At 37.9% G+C, this 24,691-nt stretch overlaps 1 protein-coding gene and 1 long non-coding RNA gene across 10 annotated transcripts in view; one reads left to right on the forward strand and one right to left on the reverse strand.

Moving 5' to 3' along the window:
• Nucleotides 1-24,691, forward strand: part of LOC140734314 (uncharacterized) — a 51,465-nt gene that overhangs the window by 20,617 nt on the left and 6,157 nt on the right. The window lies entirely within an intron of this gene.
• Nucleotides 1-24,691, reverse strand: part of LOC140734309 (phosphatidylinositol-binding clathrin assembly protein) — a 117,232-nt gene that overhangs the window by 10,885 nt on the left and 81,656 nt on the right. For 2 of the 9 annotated variants that reach the window (XM_073058095.1, XM_073058097.1), the window contains 7 exons: nucleotides 23,256-23,404; nucleotides 17,322-17,425; nucleotides 12,750-12,833; nucleotides 10,536-10,601; nucleotides 7,754-7,864; nucleotides 5,759-5,893; nucleotides 1,416-1,446 (listed from right to left, as the gene is read on the reverse strand). In XM_073058095.1, coding sequence (XP_072914196.1) covers nucleotides 1,416-1,446; nucleotides 5,759-5,893; nucleotides 7,754-7,864; nucleotides 10,536-10,601; nucleotides 12,750-12,833; nucleotides 17,322-17,425; nucleotides 23,256-23,404 — 680 coding nt within the window. The remainder of the gene's footprint in view (nucleotides 1-1,415; nucleotides 1,447-5,758; nucleotides 5,894-7,753; nucleotides 7,865-10,535; nucleotides 10,602-12,749; nucleotides 12,834-17,321; nucleotides 17,426-23,255; nucleotides 23,405-24,691) is intronic. The other 7 variants (XM_073058101.1, XM_073058103.1, XM_073058100.1 and 4 more) reach the window with 5 other exon arrangements.

The following is a 24,691-nucleotide window of genomic DNA, read 5'->3' on the forward strand; positions in this document are numbered from 1 at the left end:
GACTCTTATACTCACTTCCCTGACCAATGAAGGCAAACCCATTGCATGCCTTCTCTGTCAATCTATCTACTCATTTCTTAACCATTAACTTTTCTGAGTTACTAATAGATCCAGTCAAGTTATATGTTTGTTTTATATACAGCCTTCCACCACTATCCTCTGAGGGGCCAAAAGACAAATGCTATCCTGCAGTCATTCAGTGCTGGATTGGGAATGAATTTTTGTAGGTCAGGCCTGTTCCGGCCAACCTATCAGTGACCAATCAGGATTACTCACAAAATTTATTGACAAACACTCCAAACTGTAGGATGATTCAGGTATAAATATTAGCAGGAATCTGGAAAGTTTAGCTACCTAAATTCTATACATTTGCTTAAGCCACATATTTACGACTCCTAGGTCAAGTAAGATATTTCTTTTCTCATTATTACTGCTGCATGCTGTTCTGCTGAACATTGAGGACATACTATGTTGGCAACAGAATGTATGGCGACACTTGCAGACTGCCCCCAGCACATATTCAGATTGTGTTGGCTGACACATTTCAATGTAATATGATTAATAAACAAATCTTCAAAATGGATTTAAATTTCTCTGAACTTCAGTTAAGAGGTTTCAATGCAGAATTGACTCAAAATATGAATAAGTATTTTAACAGAGTTAATTACTTTCAATTTAACTGTTCCAATATGTACCCGTAACCAAAATCAAAGTGGTTCATTTACATAAAATGAGATTTGAAAAAATACATGCAATATACTAACTATTTTGGATACTAAGGATGAAACTCATATTTCCCCACCAGTTAATGGCATGGATGAACTGAAATGGAGACTGACAATGTTAGTGATAGGGAAGATGGCAATTTACAGACGATGAGAGGATGATAGAAAAATCAAAGTATCTTTGGAGTCAACAGCATGCCAAAAGATGTTAGAAATTCCAATACACTGAGTTTAAGTTTCAATCAAGGAATATGTTGCACAAGGGTTTTTTCGTCCCTTCTCCTCTACACCTTTCCTGTTTAGTTCAGTTTCTAATGAGGTCAAATAATAATAATAGTCCAAACAATTTTATATTTCCACCTTTCCCTCCACACCTGAATGGATCCATTTATCACTTACCAGCTCTTGTTCCACCTCTTTATATTGGCTACACCCCTCTACTTTGTCAGTTCAAATAAAGGTTTTTGACTCAAAACGTCATCTGCCCATTTCTTTGTACAGATACTACTTGACCCATCAAATTCCTCCAGCAATTTGTTGCTGCAGGTTCCTGCATCAGTCTTTGGGGTCTCCATTTGAAATATTTCCCACTGTGGTAGATACCTTTTTAACTAACAACAAATCTACTCCCCATTTCCTCAGTTAATTTCCAATTCCTGAACCAATAACATTTAATATTAAAATCCTTACTTTTTCATTGGGGTTCCTCCAAAATTCAAATCTATGAAAAGAAGGAAAAGTGAATGGAACTTCAATAGTCAATTATGGTCTTGATCAGTACCACAGAACAGAGGCAGTGAAAATGTGGATATACCAGGCAGTTTTATTTTTACTTAAAGAAATATAAAGAAAGCAAGCTTGATTTCTTTACACAGCTATGTACTCAAGGCTCATTTCAAGATATCAAAAATGATCTAAAATTAATCACTTAGTCCTGAACTTTTGAAAGAAACTGTAAACTGACCCCTAGTTTGAATAAATTCAATAAAGTCCAAAGCACAACTCAGGACTGTTCTGCTATTGTTTGGTGCTCTAATTAATAACTTTTTTCCCCCTCAATCATCAGTAATGACACAGATTATTGTATGGCTATTTGTGGGATCTTGTTGAATTTAGCTGATCTAACTCGAGGCCCTCCGTTAGTCGGGGCCGACCATGGATGCTGTGTCCCAGCTATCTATGATACACAAACCAGGGTAGTACAATATGAAGAGCAAGCTGTTGCCCACATAGTAGGCTTCTCCTCTCCACACAGCTGATGAATTCAAAGGAATGGCAGAGGCTAATACAGACTGGCACCAGTGCTATTGCAGGAGTTGCCAGTCAGCGTTGAACTCAACATAGGACTGCCTTGGGATTTATTCGTAGAGCTCTCCCCATGAGTGGGTATAGCCACAGGGCAGCAGAGGTTTGAGATCAGCTTTCCTTCTCCACACCTGCCAACCACAGCTGACAAGCTCCATCTATTGGTTTCAAGGTGCCACCTTTACCCCTTTTTCTGTCAGTAGAAACTATTACGCTGGGCTTAATGGGCTAAGATCTATCCCTAACAATAATTTAGAAGCAAAATACTATTTAGGAAGTACTTAAAACTATTCTAAAGATGCTATACAAAAGCAGATTTTGTTTTTTTAATAGATTTGATTACAATTTCCCTCACAAAAAAAAGTTGCCATAAAGAGTTTTGCAAAGGGGCATGTGGCAGTTTTGTCTGAAGTTCTCAAGTACCAATATTTTGCTGTTAATTTTATATCTTTTTGTCCCATTCATTCCCAACCCTCTCTACAACTTAAAATTAACTTATTTGTTTATTTCCTCAGTTCTGATGAAGAGTTTTTGATATGAAACACCATTTTTCTATCCAGGGATGCTGCCTGACTTGCTGAATTTTGCTAGTTTTTATTTCAAGTTTTCAACATCTGCACATTTTATTTTCAGCATCAAGGTTCAGTGCCATGGCCGGAGGCAAAGCAGGGGGGGTGGGGGAAACACCAAATCAGACTGAAACACAGAGTGATGAAGCCCCCTCTACCCAGCATCTCATTAGCAAATGTGCACTTGCTAGAGAACAAAATTGATGAACTAAGGGCAAGATTACCACATCAAAGGGAAATGAGAAATTGTGTTCCGTTAGATACTGAGACATGCCAGATACAGCTTTCAGACCCGAAAGCTTCTTGATGCACAGGATAGACCAAACTACTGATTTGGAAAAGGCAAAAGGTGGAGGCCTGTGCTTCATCATTAACTCTCTGTGGTGCTCCAATGTGGCGGTTTTGTCGTGCTCATACTCCCCCAATCTTGAAGACATAATAATCAAATGCAGGCCGTTCTATTTACCAGGAGAGCTCTCCTCTGTGATCCTGACCACAGTTTACATACCACCAGCAGCACACTATAACCAAGCACCTGAGACAGAAACAAAGAAAATAGGTGCAGGAGTAGGCCATTTGGCCCTTCGAGCCTGCACCGCCATTCAGTATGATCATGGCTGATCATCCAACTCAAAACCCTGTACCTGCTTTCTCTCCATACCCCCTGATCCCTTTAGCCATAAGGGCCATATCTAACTTCCTCTTAAATATAGCCAATGAACCGGCCTCAACTGTTTCCTGTGGCAGAGAGTTCCACAGATTCACCACTCTCTGTGTGAAGAAGTTTTTCTTCATCTCAGTCCTAAAAGGCTTCCCCTTTATCCTTAAACTGTGACCTGCACGATGCTGTCACCAAACAAGAAACTGTCCACCCAGCACCTTTCATATCATTGTCACTGATTTCAATCAGGCTTATTTGAAGAAGTCCCTGCCCAATTACCATCAGCAATAAACCTGTAGCACCAACATATTAGACCACTGCTAAACTAAGATAGAGAATGCCTACCATTCCATGCCCAGACCACATTTTGGGAAATCTGATCTCTTGACTACATACCTACCTGCATACTGGCAGAAGCTGAAGAATAATGGGTTGCAGGAGGCAGAGGAGCAGCTATGGGATTGCTTCAAGTTGGTGCACTGGGTGCATTCAAAGACTCATCTGTGGATCTGAGTGACTACACCACAGTTGTCATGGACTTTATTAAAACAGTTGAACACAAGTGTGTCCCTACAAAATCATTCAGAGTCATGCCCAAACCAAAGCCAGAGATGAACCAGGAGTTCTGCAATCTGCTGTGGGCTCGATCAGAAGCACTTGGGTCTGGTGATTAAGAAAGTTACAAGAGGTCCAGGTACGATCTCTGGAAAGCTATTTCACAGACCAAACTTTAATCAATGAAGGATGCTTGTCAGCTGTGGCAGGGCTTGAATGTTAACACCACTTACAAAGTGACAGCAAGCAACATACTGTAGGTGACAAAAGAGCATCACTTCCAGACGAGCTCAATGCCTTCCATGGTCACTTTGATCATCGAAACATGGAGGAGCCATCACAAACTCTCCCTGATGATCCCTTAATTTCAGTGCATGAGGCTGACATGACAGCATTCTTCAGGAGAGTGAACTCACGGAAAGCATCCAGTCCAGATGGGATAGCTGGCCCAGTGCTAAAGACCTGTGCTGATCAGTTGGCTGGAGGGTTCATCGACATCTTTAACCTCTCGCTTCAGCAGTCTGAGGTACCCACCTGTCTCAAGCAAGCTTCAATTATACCGATGCCCAAGAAGAATGTGGTAACCTGCCTTAATATCTATTGTCCACTAGCACTTGCATCCACAGTGATAAAGTGTTTTGAGAGGTTACTGATGAAACATATCAGCTCTGCACATCTGGACACTGCAATTTTTCCCCATTCTTCTTTATAAAACTACTCTGTCAAATTGCATGGGGATCATGAGTGATCAGCCTTTTTCAGGTCCAGCCACAAGTTCTCAATTGGATTGAAGTCTGGGCTCTGACTTGGCCATTCCAGGACATTAACTTTGTTGTTTCTAAGCTATTCCTGTGCAGCTTTGGCTTCATGCTTGGGGTCATTGTATTGCTGGAAAACAAATTTTCTCCCAAGTCGCAGCTCTTTTGCAGACTGCATCAGGTTTTCTTCCATTATTTCCCTGTAGTTTGTCTGCGTTCATTTTACCCTCTACCTTCACAAACCTTCCAGGACTTACTGCAGTGAACCATCCCCAGAGCATGAAGCAGCCACCACCATTCTACGTGGTAGGGATGGTGTAATTTTGATGATGTGCGGTGTTTGGCTTTTGCCAAACACAGCATTAAGTCTGATGGCCAAAAAGCCCATTTTGGTTTCATTAGACCATAGAACTTTCTTCCAGCTGACTTCAGAGTCATAGGTCTCTTGGTAGCCTCCATCACTAGCTCCTTTCTTGCATGGTCACTCAGTCTTTGAGGGTGGCCTGCTCTAGGCAGATTTACAGCTATGCCATATTCTTTCCATTTCTTAATGATTGACTTAACTGTACTTCAAAGGATATTCAGTGACTTGGAAAGTTTCTTGTATCCATCTCCTGACTCGTGCTTCTCAATAACCTTTTTGCGGAGTTGCCTGGAGTGTTTTTTTGTCTTCATGATGTAGTTTTTGCCAGGATATTGACTCACAAGCAGTTGGACCTTCCAGATACAGGTGTATCTTTACTACAGTTGTAACACTTTGACTGCACATGGTGATCTCCATTTAACTGATAATGTGACTTTTAAAACCAACTGGCTGCACCAGTGATGATTTGGTATGTCATATTAAAGGGGGCGAATACTTAAGCAATCAATTATTTTATGTTTTATGTTTGAATTAATTTAGATCACTTTGTGGAGATTGCTTTTCACTTTGACACAAAATAGCTTTTTTCTGTTGATCACTGTCCAAAAAAGCCAAATTAAATCCACTGTGATTCAATGTTTTAAGCAATAACACATGAAAACTTCCAAGGGGGTTAATACCTTTTTTAGGCACTGTATATGGTGACATCCATGTACTTTTGATAATAAATTTACGTAGAACTCTAAAACTTTGAAGTACTACTTTTATAAAAGAAATTCACTTGCTAAACAACACAGGCTATTGTGTTCTTATATACATACTGCCCACAAGGTTAGCGAGGGATGAATCCAAGTCCGTTGCTAATAGCTTGTTATTCTGTTGGCTCATTGATGGTGGTGCTGTCTGATTTTTGGCAAGGAGAGTTGGCATCAACATTTCACCTGGTTGACCAAAACCTAGCAAGAAAATAACAGGATTAGAAGATTAAAACAATCTTCCAAAAGATTTATAATATCATCCAAAGTAAAATTATCTATTTTTTCTAAGTTATTGAGGAATTTTGTGATGCATATGAGTTCCTCATGTTTTAGAGAAATGTAAAATTACTCCTCAAACTGCTTTGCTACCTAATAGAAAGCAAAAGTATTCTTTGAGTGAAGTCAGTGATAACTTTACTCATTTGTAACTATAGTTGAAATGCAAGGGTAAAAGCTGGCATCATTTTATCTTAATCTAAAAATACTAAATATATTCTTTAATAACCTTGTCTACATTTTTGGCCATCTCTTTTACATGTTCTTGTGTCTCCACATACAAGCTTTGTGAAGTTCCTTGGGATGTTTTGTAATAGCATAAGTATTGTATCAAAACAAGATGATTTTATGTTCACTGCAAGATACTGACTAAAGTACACTGACCTACAAAAAGTAGTGGATATAGCCCAGTCCATCATTGGTGAAGACCTCCCCACCATTGAGCAAATCTATACTGAGCGCCGTTGCAGGAAAGCGGCATCCATCATCAGGGATCCCACCACCCAGGTCATGCTCTCTTCTTGCTCCTACCATCAGGTAGGAGGTACAGGACCCTTAGGTTCCACACTGCAACCTATGGACTCACATTCTAGAACACCACAATACCTGTTCTCAATATTTATTATATATTTTTTTCTTTTTGCACAATTTGTTGTCTTTTGAACAATGGTTGTCTGCCTTTGTGTGCAAATTTTCATTGATTCTACTGTGTTTCTATGTACTTAATGTGAATGTCCGCAAGTAAAATAATCACAGGGTAGTATATGGTGATATATCTGTACTTTGCTAATAAATTCACCTTGAGCTTTTACTGAAAAGATTGACAAAATCAGAAGCAGGCGTGATCAGGCACATTTAGAAACAGACACAAAGATATGCCCATACTTATAAGTGTGTGTAAAAATAAATATGATCTCTAGTTAGCAGATTTTACTCAGTCAAGCAATGAAATCCAACTCACCATTCAGTTAGAAGGAAGACACCAGGTCAAAATGGAAGCATGTAAACAGAATGAGTAATAAGAAAGCTGAATCAATGTCAATGCAGACAATGCTCAATAGGCAAGAAGCTCCAAAGATAGCAGAAAAATCCAATACTCAATTTCTGAAAGAATTCTTTTAAGACTTCGCAGTGTAGCCTATTTAAATAAAGTGAAGGAAGAAACACTTCTACAACACAATGGTAATTGATGCTTAGCCAATTCTTAATTTTATACCCTGCGATTGATTGATTTCTGATGACCAGAAGGTATTCAATCAACTTAGAGAATTTCATTAGAGAATCTGATTATTCAACTTGAATGCAATATACAGTGGATCAGGCTTTGGGACTAAATAGCCCATTTACTCTCTATTGCTATTAGTTTAGCATTACTGTATACTGAGTGGAAATTTAAAGGTGTTAGAAATAAACCACAAAAAATACTCCAAATAATTTATCTTAAGGTGCACTAAATATAAGGTCTTCAGGCATTTCTATGACTGGAATGTATAATGGCAACTACGAGATGTCCCTAGGTAGCATGCCACATATAGAAAAAAAAACAATGATTAACAGGTGAATATGTAGGTTAATTTTTTTGATAGTTATCAGCAGATACCCTTACCAGAGAATGAAGAACGTTGAGCATCTTGATTGGGGGAAAGGTTAAACTGCAAAGCCTTAAAAAAATTGGCTTTGCTTGAGTATATAATAACAACATTATAACAGAAAATGCTGTAACAATTTCTGACATACAGAAAATATTTAATACGATTAAAGCAACTAAGGACTTCTTGTTACCGCTTGCATTCTGGGCATCATTGGCACCCAACTTGGATCCAAACACCGAATCGAAGTCCACATTCAATGGTGTTGGAGCAATCATCTGAGGGACAGGTTGAGGAGCAAAACCTAGGGAAAAAAAAGTTTGATCCAATGAGTGATTCAGAAAACAAAGGGAAGAGCTACTGTACATACATTAGATATCCCAAAATGGTTTATAAAAATTACTTTTAAAATGGTGCAGTCTTTACATAATTCCACAAACACCAATTAAGCCAATATTTCGACTTATTTTGAAGGCATTCATTGATGTCTGTTAAAATTCTCTGGTCATCATCAATGAGACGTAGTATTTTATACATCCAAAAGAGTATACCTCTAACACAGTACCATTTCAAAGTGCACAGTGAGGCATGAACAAATAACTTGCAGAATTGCTAGTTAAATGAACTGACAGTAATATTAAAAACTCCAATTCAAAACCTTGTTCTTTTCCTAACTTATTTTTCTTGTTACAGCATTGCTCTGGTTGATCTATAATCTGTATGATGATACAAATACACCTTCTTTTCAATATTAATTGTTTCCAAAGAGGACTATGTACATTAGTCCAAAAGGGATCACATACGATCTTCTTGACTCCAAATTTGAAAATCTGGTGTCATCCAACCTCAGTTCTCCAGAAATAATCATGGCAACATAATTTTTTAACAAAGTACCTTGTATGCACCTAATGCACCATCATGTACTTTCCAATTAGATATATGTAGTTGGTGATTTCTAAACCTCCGATTATGAAATCTGATACCTGTGGATCTAACTGACTAATCTTGGGCTGTTAGGATCAAGGGATACTGAGGGGCTAGTTTACCAAGTGTAAAAACATTATGAGTGGATTGGACAGGGAAAACAGAAACCTTTTCCTCCAAACAGAGGGGATCAATAATTAGGGGGGGGGGGGGGCCACAGAATCAAGTTAATTGGTAGGTTAATAGGATAGCAGTGTGGTGCAGTGTTGTAATTGAGCCACTAACTCATAGTATTGGATCGATCCATCAGTGTGGAGCTTACAGATTCTTCCTGAAAGGTATAGGTTCCCCTGTGTGTTGCCATGTGTCCAAGTGTTGATCAATTAAAGGTTGATTGTAATTGACCACCGTGTACAGGCAAGTGTAGTGCCAGAATATGGTTGGAATATGAGAAGAACTGATAAAAATGGGATTAGTACAGGGTTAGTATAAATGGATACTTGCCAGTTGGTGTGGACTTGGTGTGCCAGTGTGTTGGTTTCCATACTAATGACTATGATTAAAGGAGAATTGAGAAAAAAAAATCACCTGGTCATTGGCCTGCAGCTCACCACCAAAACAGATGATAGAGGCAGAAAAACATTTTAAAGATAGTTGAATAACCATCTATAAAATTATAAGACAAGAGCTGGGAACTGGGAGTAAGCTGATTAAATTCAGTTTTTGGCTTGCATGAACAGAGAGAATACGAACCACAGCACGTAGTTTTACTCCCCAAATCCCATCCAACACTTCCTACAATAAATTATAAAATGATTTCCAATTTTCCTTTTCCAGTTGGTGTTTAGCTCTACAATTTTAACCCTGTTCAATTATGTAATTTGTACCTGTAGGTTACACTGTAACATTATAAAACACCCAATTCAGATACGGTACCTCACGAGCCACTTTGAACTTTTCAAATACATCCCTCTGCAACCAAACCCAATCTTGTAACTGTAATTTTTCCTCGGCAAGTGACATCAACTGTCATCAGACAACTCTCAGGTCTTCTAAAAGCTCAAATTCCAGACTATTTTAAAACCAATTTGACACTTAAGTAATGCATCCATTTCTGACCACTAAGAAATGAATTTATGGACAATACATAAAAGCAAAAATGAAGGAAAAAATCTTTTTTGTTTAGGGTCAAAGGGAAAGATGTGTTGAATATGTGAAGCAGCTTCTGGTAATCAAAAAGTTAAGAAATCCAACTAAAACAGCGCAGCATTATGGGCCAAAGGGCCTGTTTTGTGCTGTAGGTTTTCTATGTAAACTTAAACTCTGAGCACTTGAGAATATGTGTTCAAATTAGGAGGAGAGAAATGAGCAAATGATTCAAACAGTTTCTCCCCATTAAGATTTATTAGAGTATGCATGCAGGAGATGGATGGAAAAGAATATCTCTAGGTACAGGTTCTCTCTAGGTCATGAACATTCAACTTGTGGACAACCTGAACATATCAAGAGCATGCCTGGGAAACTGGCAGGATAAATTTGCCAATTGCTGTAGAGCTGCAGGTACAGATAGGACACTTATACATGTCTCCTTTCCTTCTCCACATCCCCAAGCTCTAAGCTACTGCACTGGGGGCTGGATTGAGCCAAGGAAGTCTGGGGACACTGAACAAAATCAGGAACAGAATCCTGTCATAACCGAGGGTGGGGGTGGGGGGGGGACTTTCTGTCCATACCAGAATAGATTGATGGGGTGGAGAGTGGTAGCTAGTAGGTAAAGACAGGAAGAAGATAAAACAATATCTGTGTGAAATATAATATCTGTGTGCATGTTTGCAAAGGACTGTGGTTCAAGAGAGTGGGGATAGGCAGTGTGGGAAGAGAGCTAATACACAACTGAAAGCATTAGAAGGCCTGATGAAAAGTAAAACATTAAAAAAAACATGTAACATTAACTGGGTGAGAAGCCAGGAGGAAACAAGCGCACATGGGCAAAAAGCAACGAGAACACAGAGAGATGCAGATAATTTACATTTCAAAGGAAAGCAACTCACCAAGAAAGGGGTCATGGGTAGAAATAACTTCAAGAACAGAAGCTGATCCTTTTGAGGTGAAAGAGTCTGATCCGAAAAAAGGAAGAAAAGTCCAGAAATTCGGATAACACAAGACTTACAAAGAAGAGTATATAACATGGCTCATTTGAACCTGTTCCATTGTTAACTATGATTGTAACTGATCTTCTGTTAGCTCCATTTTTCTGCATTAGCCCAATATTTTTGCACTCTAGAACCCTAGTCTTGATCTCTCTTTTGACTCAGTGACAGTCCTCTAGGATGGAGGTCTCGGTTCATGACTGTCTGCATGAATATAATTTCTCTATCTCAATTTTAAATGGCCTATCCCAGGTTTTAATTCTTGGTTTAGACTCTTCAACCAGGAAAGCATCTTTCCCATAAGCACAATGTTAAGCCCTGTAAGAATCACTCTCATTCTTCTAAACTCTAAAGGATACAGCTTTAGTCTACTCAACCTATTCTAAACCCACCATCCAGCAAACAACTTGGTGAATCGTTATTGCATTCCCAATTACCTGTATATTTTAGTGTGGTCACACATAATTGGAGTGATATTTTCACTCTTCTCGAGCCCTCTATAAGACCAACTTTGCATTTACCTTTCTTTAATACCTTTCAGAGACGTGTGAAAAAGGATTCCTTTGAAAATCAACATTCTCCAATTAGTTACTAATTAAAACAGTTCCTCTGCTTTGTGAAGTCATTTGTGAGATCTCTTTTTGGATGACCTCTTTTTTCCCTATATTGTATTCCTAAACCTCTCATTTAGCTTAATGGTATTCTCTTGACGCTTCTTTATATTCTTCTTTCTACTCACAATCTAGTGTACATTTGAATGATCAGCAAACTTGAAAGTATGACATTTGGTTTCTTCAGTTAAATTGTTCTTATTGATTAAGAATAGCTGGGGCCCAAGCACTGATCCTTACAGTATGCTACTAGTCACTGTCTATCAAAGTATGGCACTTGTTTGTTTATATTCTTGGCCTTTGTCTGTAGGCAATACAAGGCAATATTTTATACCCAATTCCATGTGCTCTGACTTTGCTGATCAACCTATTGAAAATCTGTATACATTACATCCACAAATAATTTTATTAGCCACATCCTAGAATAACTCCAAAAGAATGGATTAACATAATTTTCCTTTCATAAATCCCAGCTGTCTGCTCAATCATCTAATTCTTTTACATTCTGTATAACATTCTTCATAAATATATTAGGCTAGCATTCTGTAGCCTAATATATTAGCCTACAAAACTGGTAGCTCCCTTCTGCTTATCTTTCTTAAATTATTAGCCCTGTTTGCTAACCCCAAATCTGTAGACACCATTCTCAAATCTATAGAATTTTTGAAAACAAACATCCTCACTGTCATCTCTAAAAACTCTGGGATCTAGATCATCAGTACTTTAGGATTTATTAGCTTTCAGTCTAAACTTCTTTAGTACTAAATTTCTACTAGCTCTAATTTGCTTCATTAACTGTATTTGCATTTTTTCTCTTTATTCCCCAATACAAATTCTCCTGCCTCTGACTCTAACAGACACATTTGACATCGCTAAATTTCTCCCTTTGCTTATACATTTCTGATCAGTTTCCTCTCATTGACTCTTTTCTTATGAAAAAAATTCAGTATCTTGGAGCTCTACTATGAAAGTCTGTGCTCCCCCAAGGGGTAGAATACATCAATTAACTTCCATATTCATAAGTGACAATTTAGTAAATGTATGATATGTGACTACATTTTTGGACATTAAATATATGGCTGTAGAGCTTAAAATTTGCAGTTCATCTATTATGAAATTAGCAAAATATTTAACATCACTCTCCACATCATGACAGGCTAAAATTTATCATTCTTCAAGAACTAAAAATTAAAACTACCCTCGATTTTCAAAAAGTAGTCAAAGATTCTGTCACTTAGTGACTATTATTTCCTTGAAAAATATGATAAGGTTTCATCTCAATTATACTGTAAAATAACAGCTTTTTTAAAAAAAAGTAAGGAAGTCTGGAAATCAACAGATAAAATCTCCGGTTTGATATGGAAATAGGATTGAAGTAGGTCCACCTGCATTTGAAAACTAGCATAGTGGCTAAATACTCACTCACTGTACAACAATTTCTATATTTTTTATATTGCTCTAGATTTATCATTACTGCACTGTATTTATTATACACAATAGATACCTGCATCAAAGATGTCTACCTCAGGAAAATGTTCAATTTTTGTGGATGTAGCAGGACTTGGTTCAGCAAAAGAGTTGAATACATCTAGAAAAAAGTTACAAAAATTATGTGTAGTACTAAACTTTTCTCACTTCACTAAATGGGTTTATTTTGGCCGATATTTAACTCACAATACACTTTACCAAAATAATTTCCAGTCAGTGACACAATGCTGTTTCGAGAGCCAGCAACAGGCAAATTATTCACTATACTTCCTATGTCAGAAAAAAATAACTGAACATTAAATATACTTTGTTAGCTGTGAAGGACATTCTGAAGTGAATGTACAACACTGAGAAAAAAATTCACACTAATGATCCATTTGTTAGTACCAAATCATTTCCCCTTGATCCTCTACAACAGGGGTGGGCAAACTTTTTGACTTGTGGGCCACAAAGGGTTCTAAAATTTGACAGGGGGGGCCGGACCAGGAGCAGATGGATGGAGTGTTTTGGTAATACACCTCATAAGAGAAAATAAAATATCATGGGATATGTAGAAAACATGTGCTTTAATTTCAATTGAAAATGAACAAATGCATTACAACAAAATATCTGTCTTTGAAGTCCCATGGTATTTAGCTATTTATTGAAATGACTTTTAAAACACTGAAAATTAAATGAATAAAATACAGCTTTTTTTAATAGTAACAGTTATTATTTTAAAGCACTGAAATTTCTGTCATCCTTCAAGATATTATCATCATCACTCTCCTCCTGACTGTCTTTATTTCAAAAACGGTAGGAGATACAGGTCTACTTGTCCTGCTCCTTCTTATTCAATTGTCCCCTGTGCCAAAACTCAACAACGACCAGTGTCACTGACAGAACAGTGACAGCGCGCCAGTATGCGGAGCGCGTTATCTGACCTGGAGCGCATTTTTTATTTTGAGAACGTACGTGCACCTGCGCACTACTCATGTCCATCACTTAACAGAAATGACATGTAACATGTAAGGCTTACTGAAAAAAATATTTTCAAATGCATTTTTTACATAACACAACGAAGAAACTTATTTTTAATTTCAGTGGGAACAGTGTTGTTGGTCTCCCTTTTTAGCCAGCGCATCAAGTCTGGATTTAGTTTTGTTGTGGCGATTCTCAGGATGGATCTGAGGTGTTAACGAGGTTTATTAATATAATTTCATCAAGTTCTGCAGGCCGGATTAAAAAGCTTAACGGGCCGCATATGGCCCGCGGGCCGTAGTTTGCCCATGCCTGCTCTACAACAACTGCAAACTCATACCTAATTCACGCAAATCTGAAAAAATGGCATTAATTCCATTTCAGTCAAAATACTGACACTCAATCAACAAAGTCTGCATGAGAAACTCGGCAGGTTGGAAAACATCTGTTGGGGAAAGGAACTGTGAACACTTGAAACCCTTTATCAGGACTAAGAGGGAAGATAGCAAGTAAATAGAGAAGTGGGTGCAGTGTAACAGGGGTCAGTGGGAGATTGATATACCAAGGAAGGGTGAAGGATGATGGGCAGGCCAAGCCAGGTAAGTGAGGGGGCAGGGGCGTTATTGGGAGATAGAGCAACCAATAATTAGAGGTCAAATATGTCTTCAACTAGAAAGTCAAGTGCCAACACATGTTATTGCAATAATTTGTCCTTCATACAACTCTTGAAGCGTGACCTTCCTCAGTGGAAATTTGAATCTGCCCATCATTTCAGGCAAACTCTCAATCTGTTTTTATTGCTGATATAGATTGATTCAAGAATAAAATGGCCATTTTTGGAACCTAAATTTCTTAGCATGTGGTTCTAGATATCTGTACATCTTGTAGGATATCATGTTTGAACAAGCTACATGATGATTCTTCTTTAGTTGTTTAAATTGCCAATATTATTCATGTGGAAACTTTGGGAGTTTCCAAGTCTTATTATACACACCTGCCGCAAAGAAAAATTCTACCTACATAGATATCTGAGTAGCACAGCTTGGAGACCAAAAACAATGGCAAAGGGTGAAAGGAGACAGCAAAAACAATTACAAAACAGCCAATTAAATTACAACATGTTAACATATGAGAACCTGTTTTAGCAAGAATGAATAGTAATTAAAATAATGTGGCAATTTCCATTTACTGCTAAGATGTGAATGTAACACAAGGTCCAGCTACAGTTTGTATTATAATCAGACGCAGAAAGGAGTCTATTGGATGGAGAGTGAGAAACAATAAGCGGAACCAATGTCAGCTATATAGTAACAAGATAAAACGACAATAATGACGCAACCTCTCCTGGACAATCAATAGAAGCTACTAAAGAAATACTTCTCACAACAATCATACATCATTCTTGCTCTGCAAATTAAATCCATCTATCTTTTTACCTAGCCTTTTGAAAGCAACAGGTTTTTAAACTCACAGCATAGCTCCAAAACCTCTACTTCACCTGTCATTTGACTCTACCTTTGTCTGTTGATGGTCCTTGACACTTGAAATTTAAAAAAAAAGACTCAATTCTTCTTGATTTCAAATGCATTTAACTGTAAAAATAACCTGATGCATAAAGCTATAATCCAAAGAGTTTGCACCTACTTCATGTAATAGAGCCACATTCTATCCTAATAGAATATTTGATTACAACACAGCAAATTAACATCTACTTATAACCACAGAGATATCTTGATGCTTAAAACTTTGTCTAAAATTATCTGAAAATTATTATTATTAAAATATTAGTTTCACCAGTTTAGATACCATTGTTTCTACAGAAATGTGAACTGTATTATCAGCTAGTGTCAATGTGACCTGAAAACACTCCATACATTTAAAAATTAATTCAGGAGTGCACATCCAATTTTGAATTACCTGTAGGCCAAAAGGTTCAATCTCCGAAAGTGCTTAAGTAGAGAATATGCACTTCTGTGCTGATTAATGTTATCTCAAAGTATTTCAGTCACAAGTCACAAATCTAATTACCAAAGAAAAAGCACCTTAGCTTATATTCATCTATTCTAAATGTACATCTACAATATAATAAAGTGCTTACCCATAACCAGATCTATACCCCAAATCCAAGCAAGGGTGAACAGAGACAGGATCTAAATTTGGTTTGGAGTTGGGGACGTAGAAGTCATCAAATTCTCAGAATTTAGAATGAATGAACAAGATATTAGCAGGTTTGTGAACTCCCGGTAATTTTTTTGCTTTATACAGTCAGTGGTGAGCAGCTACACATAACCAATAATATGACCCAAATTTGATGGAGTAATTTGTTAATGTGCAGAAGTTTACAAAAATGATTTTTCAGCTAGAAGGGAAGAATGGCGATTCAGGATATTAGAGGTGGGGGTGGGGAGGACTGAAATTTCAAAAACCGATACAACTAATTAAGAAAGCACATTCCATTTATTTAAAATACAAAACAGCATAATCATTAATACTAGAGAAGTTAAGTGGCTGACCCAGTTGAATATCGACTCAATGGCAATCCTCAAATTATTGATGGGAAGGCGGGGGGGGGGGGGGGGGGGTAAGGAGGATACTACAATGTAGATGGTTTTACTTTGTTGTGAAATGTCATCCATTGGCTTAAATAATTAACCTTCAACAACCACAACCATCTTTGTGCGAAATATAACTTTGATCATCAAAGTGCTTTTACTTTGATGGCTATTCAGCTCCTTACTGATGTTAAGGACAATCACTGTGACTTCACCTTTGGAATTCAACTCTGGTCGATGTTTGGATCATGGTTGTGAAGAAGTCTGGAGCTAAGTAATCTGGCTGAAACCCAAACTTGGTTCATGAGTTACTGAAAGAACTGCTTGATATCACTATTGAGAACACCTATCGTTCTGTTAATAACTGAGGGCAGACTGTCATTTAGTAATTAGTAGGACTTTGTCCTGTTCTTGTGAACAACGAACATCGGGGCTATTTTCAACATCATCATGCTGCTATTATTTAAGTAGTGGTGTACCTAATCCACAAGTACATGTTCTCATTAAATACAGCTGGGATGTTGCTTGGTCCCAGACTTTACTGTATTCTCAGCCATAATTTTTAGCATTTTAAAATTCACAAGTCCAAAGTAGATCACTTCAACCACAACTTCTGTCCATTTTCTTTGTCCAACAATGCCCTTTTCTTAACTAGAGTAGGAAAGAGTAATTCAAGTGAGGAAACTTGACTATACAAGTTTGTTTTTTATTTCTTCTTTTAAATAATTGATAAAATGAAAAAGGTAACCATATTATAGGTCTCTGGAGGACACTGATAATTATTTTCTGCTGACTGAAAATGTATACCCGGAATCCTTCTTGGTTGTCTTCCAATTTCCTGTCCATTCACTAATTTTCTCCCAGTTTCATTTCTGCTGAAAAATCCTTAGAAGTCTAGTTTGCAGTCTTTGTTCAACTTTTCTGTACTGTAAGCTCAGCAAGAATTCTTTCAGATATATGAAGGTAAAATGAACCATGTTATTGATTATAGTTCATTCACAAACTGATCAAATTCATACTTTATTAAACTGAAGATGGTGTCAAAATAATTATTTGAGTTGATGGGAACAACTTACCTCCCCAAGCATTAGCTACTGATTTTGATATTTCAGGGGTGCTCTGCACTGTTGGTACAAAAGCTGACTGCAGATTGAAGATATCGTCAGAAAGACTGGGTGCACTGCATCAGAAACCAAAAAATTCCAAATTTAATGATACATGAAAAATACCAACATAAAAAATTTGATCTGACATTTCTAGATTGAAACTGCAAAATGCAGGAGAGCCGTTCTCAGTGCTTAACAATGACATCCATGCATCTTTTATTGGTTTGAATTTATATCAGTATGCTGACCGTTAATACTAAATCCATTGAGAAGTGATCGTCAAAGATTTACACTTTTTGCACTACCTTTAGTCATAATTTTTGATCTCAAGAAAATGGGCCCCTAGTGCTCAAAGCCCGTCTCCTCTCTGGGAAATGTGCCAAAAGGTAGGTTTATCAACATTAAATACTAACCGCCCTCCCCCCGAAAGTTCAACAAGGGGCAAGAACTACTGCAGGTAACAAATATAGTCAACTGGTTTTGAAAACACAAAAAAGACAGAGTCTGAAAAACTTGGTGTCATAGTCCAACACATATTTCAGTGAACTATTTTCACTCATGCTCAGAAATCATCCTGAAAAAGGCTGCTTGCATTTACCACATCTACACCCCTCATCATTTTGTTGACTCAATCAAATCTCCACTTACTCTCTTGCACTCCAAAGAATAAAATCCTAACCTAGTCAGTCTCTTCCTATAACTCAGGAACTCAAGTCTTGGCAACATTCTTTGAAATTTTCTCTGCACTCTTCTTGGTATATTTCCTATATGTACATGACCAGAACTGTACACAAAACTCCAAAGTAGGCCTCAGCAACATCTATACAACCTTAACATAACATCCCAATTCCTGTACTCAATACTCTGATTTATGAAGTCCAATGTGCCAAAGATCTCTTTATGATCCTATCTGCTTGTGATGCCACTTTCAAGGAATAATCTGTGTTTTCAGATCCCTCTGTTCTACCGTTGTTCTGCTTCTAGAGCCATTGCCTGTTTTGTATGCAGTTTATTTTGTACAAGTATTGCTACCTGTTTGTAAGCCATTTATTACGTCATTTCCTGCGTGTGTCACTTCGGATTTCGACTTACAAGCCCTCTAATATGACATGGTTGCTCAAGAGGATGAAATCAAAGCAGTAGGAGAAGAAAGTAACCAGCTTCCTGTCATGCTTCACACCAAATTTTTACCCAGTCCTCCTCCTGAACTTGCATCCTCTGCTTCAGATTTAAACCCAAACAAAGATGAATCCTCATTTGAAGTAGAAGGTAAGAGCAGCCCAAGGTCACCCAACTTGGAAAGACATGGGTGTTGATTACTTGATAAGAGTACACAAGGGCTGAAGAGTTCACCGTGCATCAGTGGCTCACCTTTCAACTGAAGCTAGTGGAGGGCCAGCTGCACAGCCCTGACTCGCTGCACCAGGCTGTGGTGATAAATCACCATCGGACAATAGTTTGAGTGAGATGCAGAGTTTCGCCAGAGAAGCCCCAGGCAAAGTCAGAGCAAATGTGGACTAGATGGTCATCCTGATTGAATCTGGGGGAGTAGCAAGAACTGAAGTAGTAACAATATATTGCAGAGCATGGTGCAACAAGCACCAGTGGTCTCCAGAAAACTGAGCCAAGAATATATTGATACTTCCAAAGAACTAGACACAGATAAAACTAAATTCAGGGCCAGCAACTTGGGATACTAGTTCCAACACAACCACAGCAGGACACAGCGGGGAGCCAGCTGAGCGTCCATCAGATGCAGCCTCTTCCCCGGTATATTCTAAAGAGATGCTCTAGAACAGATAACCCAATAGGCGGTCGGTGGGCCAGGTCCAGACCGCGAGAGCCAAATGTCTGGACCGCGCCGACACATTCGCACTTACGTGAACGCACCTGTCATAACATGTAAATAAAGCGCGCGCTGCTCTAATTTATTTTAACCTCATCCCACACCGTACACTTGACCTACGCGCCCCTTAGAGAGCACGACCTACTGCTTTCCGGTCAAAGCTGAACCTTTTGGAGAGAGACATTCATTCACGGGAGAAAGTTGCACTTTCCATGTCTGCGGGAGAATTGCTAGAAGAACGAAATGTGGGAGGATCCAGTGATGAAGGATTTCGTGACAAGCCTGGCAGAAAACTTCAGGGAACGATTTGAAAGCTCCCCTAAACTCTCAGGTGACATCCTCCTCTTCCTGAGACAGCCGTTCTCCATTTCAGCTAACGGCCAGTGGACTGCAGAGGCCAAAAGGCTGGTGCCTTCCATTGATGAGGCAACTCTTCAGATGGAGGTCTTGGAAATGGGAACATCTGATTTGCTCAAAGCACAACACAAGGATGTTGGGGTGAATGACGAATCAACATGGTTCCCCAAGTTCAATTCAAAAACACTAGAGCTATTGCAATACTGCTATTCACACTGTTCCCCTCCACATATATATGTGAGTCATCGTTTTCTTCAATGAACTCTGTCAAGAACCAGGACAGAACCAGATTCTCCAATGTACATCTTGGCCAGTGCCTCAGGATTGCCACAACAGAATATAGGCCCGACATTAGAAGGATTGCCTGTCACTTCTCTCACTGATTGATGAGTGAATCAATTTATTTTTGTCCATTTGTCAATTTTATTGTGATATAAAAATATTACAACAATAATAATACTGATAATTTCATTTATAGCTACAATTCATACCTCAAATGCTACATAGCTTAATTAAAAAGAACAAATAGATTGTGTAAAGTGTGTGTGTGTGTTTTTTTTTTGTAAGTCCCAGATGAGTTCTCAATGTGACAGCTGGAGTCATAATTAAATGGTTGGTTTTGGACTTATTTTCTTTCAAGAGTGCATTTTTTTTTCTTGTGTGACCCACAACACAGGCTTTGAGAATCCCAGGCCTGAATTATTACCACTACTACCACTAATAATAATAATAATAGCAGCAAAAACAACATCTGGCTATAAAACAACGTACTGGCGCAATGAAAAAAAAATCCTGGACATTTTGGCCCTTGGTTTGGCATGCTTGACATAATTTGGCCCTTGTGGAAAACTAATTGGGGAACCCTGTTCTAGAACATCAGAAATTACCAGAAGCAGAGCCAGTGGATTTGTCGCAGAGTCAACCGAGGGGAGGTCTTCTTACCCGTCTCTCATTGACTGCGACCATATTCCCAATAAAAGGGATGAGAACCCAATCCCTGAAACTGCATACAGTGGTTCACATCTGAAGGACATAGCTGACAAGATCCCATTACTCCACTCTTCTGCTGAGATTCTCTTGTTGCTTGGCAGACTCCTTCTGTGCATTAGAAGCTTGTGAACAGTGCAATGGTTGGCATGATGCACCTTATGCCCAATGACTGGACCTGGGTTGGGTCACAGTGGGTGCAGTCTGCCTCGATGGTGCTAGTCAACCCAGTGTCAGTGAATTTAAGATTAATGAGTGCCAAGTCATTTTAGACCCTGTGAGAGCTGTATCTATATGAAAGTGAAGATTATAGGAGTAACTAAAGACAGCCTTTGTAGTGGTTATAACATTTGTAAGCAACCTCTCTGCAGAGCAAATGAATCTAGCAAAAGTTAGAATCCTTTTTGTTGTTCAAAGACAGGTATACGTAGAGGAAGTGTAGTGCATCACAAAGCAGGACCCTCTTTCAGTCCAAAGTTACCTTAGTGAACTAGGTCAATACTGAGGGGCAACAGCAAGTTGGAAGACGTACTAAGGGACAACTTACTTCAGAGGTACCTCACCCAATCATCATATTGGGTGAGCACTGTGTCACTGGTCTACTCATCAGATATTACCATGAGCAAATATGTCATCAAGGACAACATTTTTGAAGTGAGAACATCTAAAGACCAGTCTTTGAGATAGTCCTTGCTTTGCCAAAGACTTAATGGAATTATTGTTTGACTTTTGGTTTCAGTAGTTAAATTTCTCATCATGGATGTCAGGCTGGAAGTGTTCTGCCTCGAGAGACGCTGTTTATTTTGTACGCACTTCCTTCTGTACAAACGTCACTCCTGATCACAAGCATTTAATTTCCTGTGTGGGTTAATTTGGATTTCAACTTGGAGCGAACAGAGTAGAAAGACATCCATCTCCATCCTCTCTTTATTTGCCCCTTGAAATAGCAATACCTGTGAGTCTTAAGCTTTCTTAATATTCGAATACACTTAGTAGATGTACTTTGAACAATAAACATAATAGTTCCTTCATCACTATTAAACTGTTCTTGTACCACGAGTTCATTCTAATTCACGGCATTGCTACAGAATGTTGCATTTGTCCATTCCCTTGTTTAACGCTGATCGTGGAATAATTGTTAATATTAGTGTATTCAGGTGCTTTTTGATTCTGTATTGAATCTAATATGTGTTTTACTTTTATAAAGTTTTCTCATTAAAAACTCTGAAGAAAACTTCTGGCTAGGGTGATTTTTAAGAAGGTGTTTAACGTCCTGCCTAGCTTTGTACACAGCACTCTGCGAGGGCAGTAGAAATGCAGTCTTCAGTGGCTGACAGTTCATGATGCAAGTTCTAACCTGGTTATTCTCTTAAAGTGCAACACCTCACACTTGTCTGGATTACATTTCATCAGTCATTTCTCACCTCATTTTCCCAGCTGGTCCAAACCCACTGCAAACTTTGATAGCTTTCCTCACTGTCCAGTATGACACCAATCTTTGTTACCATCCTCAAATTTGCTGATTCAGCTTACCCCATTATCATCCAAATAACATAGATGGCAAATAACAATGGACCCAGCACAAATCTCTGCGGCACACCACTAGTCACAGGCCTCCAGTCAGAGATGCAACCGTCTATCATTTTTTGACTTCTCCTGTGAAGCCATTGTCAAATCCAATTTACTATCTCATCCTGAATGCCAAGTGACAGAACCTTCTTGACCGGCAGCCCACGTGGGACTTTGTCTATAGACTTGCTAAATCCATGTAGACAACATCCACTGCCTTGTTATCTTCAACTTTCCAGCTAACTTCCTCGAAAAACTCAAAGATTAGTTAGTAATGACTTACCATGCACAAAGCCAGTTTTACTATCCCTAATCAGTCCCCATCTATCTAAATATTTATATATCCGGTACTTTAGAAAACCTTCCAATAACTTACTTACAACTGATGTCAGGTTCATCAGCCTATAATTTCCTGGCTTATTCTTAAAGCCTTTCTTAAACAACAGAACAACATTAACTATCCTCCAATCCTCTGGAACTTCATTCACAGCTAAGGCTGTTTTAAGTAGCTGTGCCAGGGCACCTACAATTTCTGTAATATCCTCCCACAAAGTCTGAGGGAATACTGTCAGACTCCGTAGATTTATCCATCCTAATTTGCCTCAAGACACCAAGCACCTTTTTTTCTGCAATTTATATACAGTCCACAATCTCACTGTTGTTTTGCCTTAGTTCTATAGGCTTTGTGTCCATCTCCCAATTAAATACAGATACAAAAAAATCTATTTGAGACCTCTCCCATTTCCTTCAGCCCCATGCATTGATGACCATGCTGATCCTCAAGAGAACCAATTTTGTCCCTTACTATCCGAACAAGTTGTTTATTTCACTATAAGTATTCAATGTTACGCTAATTTGCACATTATTAAATCTGTATTCTTGATGTACTTGGTATTTTTAAAATCAAAACTTTCATATACAAGCACTTTAACAAGAAGTTTAATTTTACTCCTACAACCCAATTTCTGATAATTTTATTTTTGATAGTTTCTATTATATTCACATAAAATACCTAAAAGAATTGACAATTTTCAGCACGCAACTCAGATGAATTAATTGAGCTCTATTTGTAGTTAAATGGTGACATTAAATTTATGGCTCACAGCTTTCACAAAGTATTTTGGGTTAAACTAAAAGTTATTCACCTGTTAGTACTTGTTACTGGTGTGGCAACTGAGAATAGATCAACTGCTGTTGTTGTATTTATGCTTTTCCCTGATGTGGAGCTTGGAGACACAGTGGTGGATGCAGTTGCAGACTGTGATTGTATCGGTAGCTCTTTATGCCGCTGTTCCTGTTAAGAAGAGTTAATTTGAATTTATCATGACGACTGCAAATATGTAATATGTATAAGCAAAATAAATATGAATTTAGCTGTTAAAATAATGAGAAATATTATTTATCTGTAACAAAATCCAGCTCAAATAGCATCACACTACATATGCTGAGATTAGATTTGGTACTTCTAGTTCAAGGGACTGTTTCTATTTCTTTTTGTAATTTATTTTTTTATTGAAGTTCATCATCAAACAAACATTTCCATAAGATGTATTTCAGACATTGTACATATATATCATATAATTATATATATCACAAATCTCCACAAAGTATTTATCTGAGGTATACACTTATAGAAAAGAGTGGAAAGAAAGAACAAGCAAAAGGAAAGAACTATGTACAAGTAGGGAGTGATTTTTTTTTTAAAACAACAGATTCATTGATTTGTGAGAATAAAATCAGGCCTATGAGGCATTATGTAGTTAAACCATTTTTCCCAGTATGAATCAAATTGTTCCAGCTTATGATTAACAAATGCTGTTATCTTCTCCATTTTGTAAATGTCCATTGTAATTTCCATCCATGTATTTAAAGTTGGGCTCTCCTGTGATAACCATTTCTTAGTAAGAGTCTTTTTACCAGCCACCAACAGTATATTCATTAAATATTTATCGCTTTTTAACCATTCTTGAGGTATATATCCAAAATATATGGTCTTACTCTCCAAGGGTATTTCATATTTAAATATGTCTTGTAGGGCATTGTGTATCCCCCTTCAATAGTTTTTGATAACAGGGCAGTCCCAAAAAATATGATAATGACTTGCATTTTGATTTCCACAATTTCTCCAGCAAACAGGGAGGTTATTATCATAATGGGATTTCTGAGAGGGTGTAATAAAATATCTTATCAAGTTTTTCCATCCAAACTCCCTCCATTTCTGTGAATTGGTACACTTCCATTGATACCTCCATATTGTTGTCCATTCTTCCTCAGATATAATTATCCCTCCTTCCTTCTCCCATTTTGTTTTAATGTATGAAGTCGAATGTGTTTTAAGATTTGACAACCCCTTATACATTCTTGAAATGATTCTACTACCATTATCTGAATTATATGCTTTTCTAAAGAGCTCTATCAAGCATGTATTTGCCTTGGTTACATTTTTAAGCCTCTTATTAACATATTGTCGCATCTGTAAATACTGATAAAAATCTTGTTTTTCTAATAAGTGTTTCTCTTTAAGCATTTCAAAACTGAACAGTGTTCCTTCTTTCATTATGTTGCAAAGAACTGTTATTCC

The sequence above is a fragment of the Hemitrygon akajei genome, chromosome 10 (assembly GCF_048418815.1).
Source record: "Hemitrygon akajei chromosome 10, sHemAka1.3, whole genome shotgun sequence".
Classification (NCBI taxonomy): Eukaryota; Metazoa; Chordata; class Chondrichthyes; order Myliobatiformes; family Dasyatidae; genus Hemitrygon; species Hemitrygon akajei.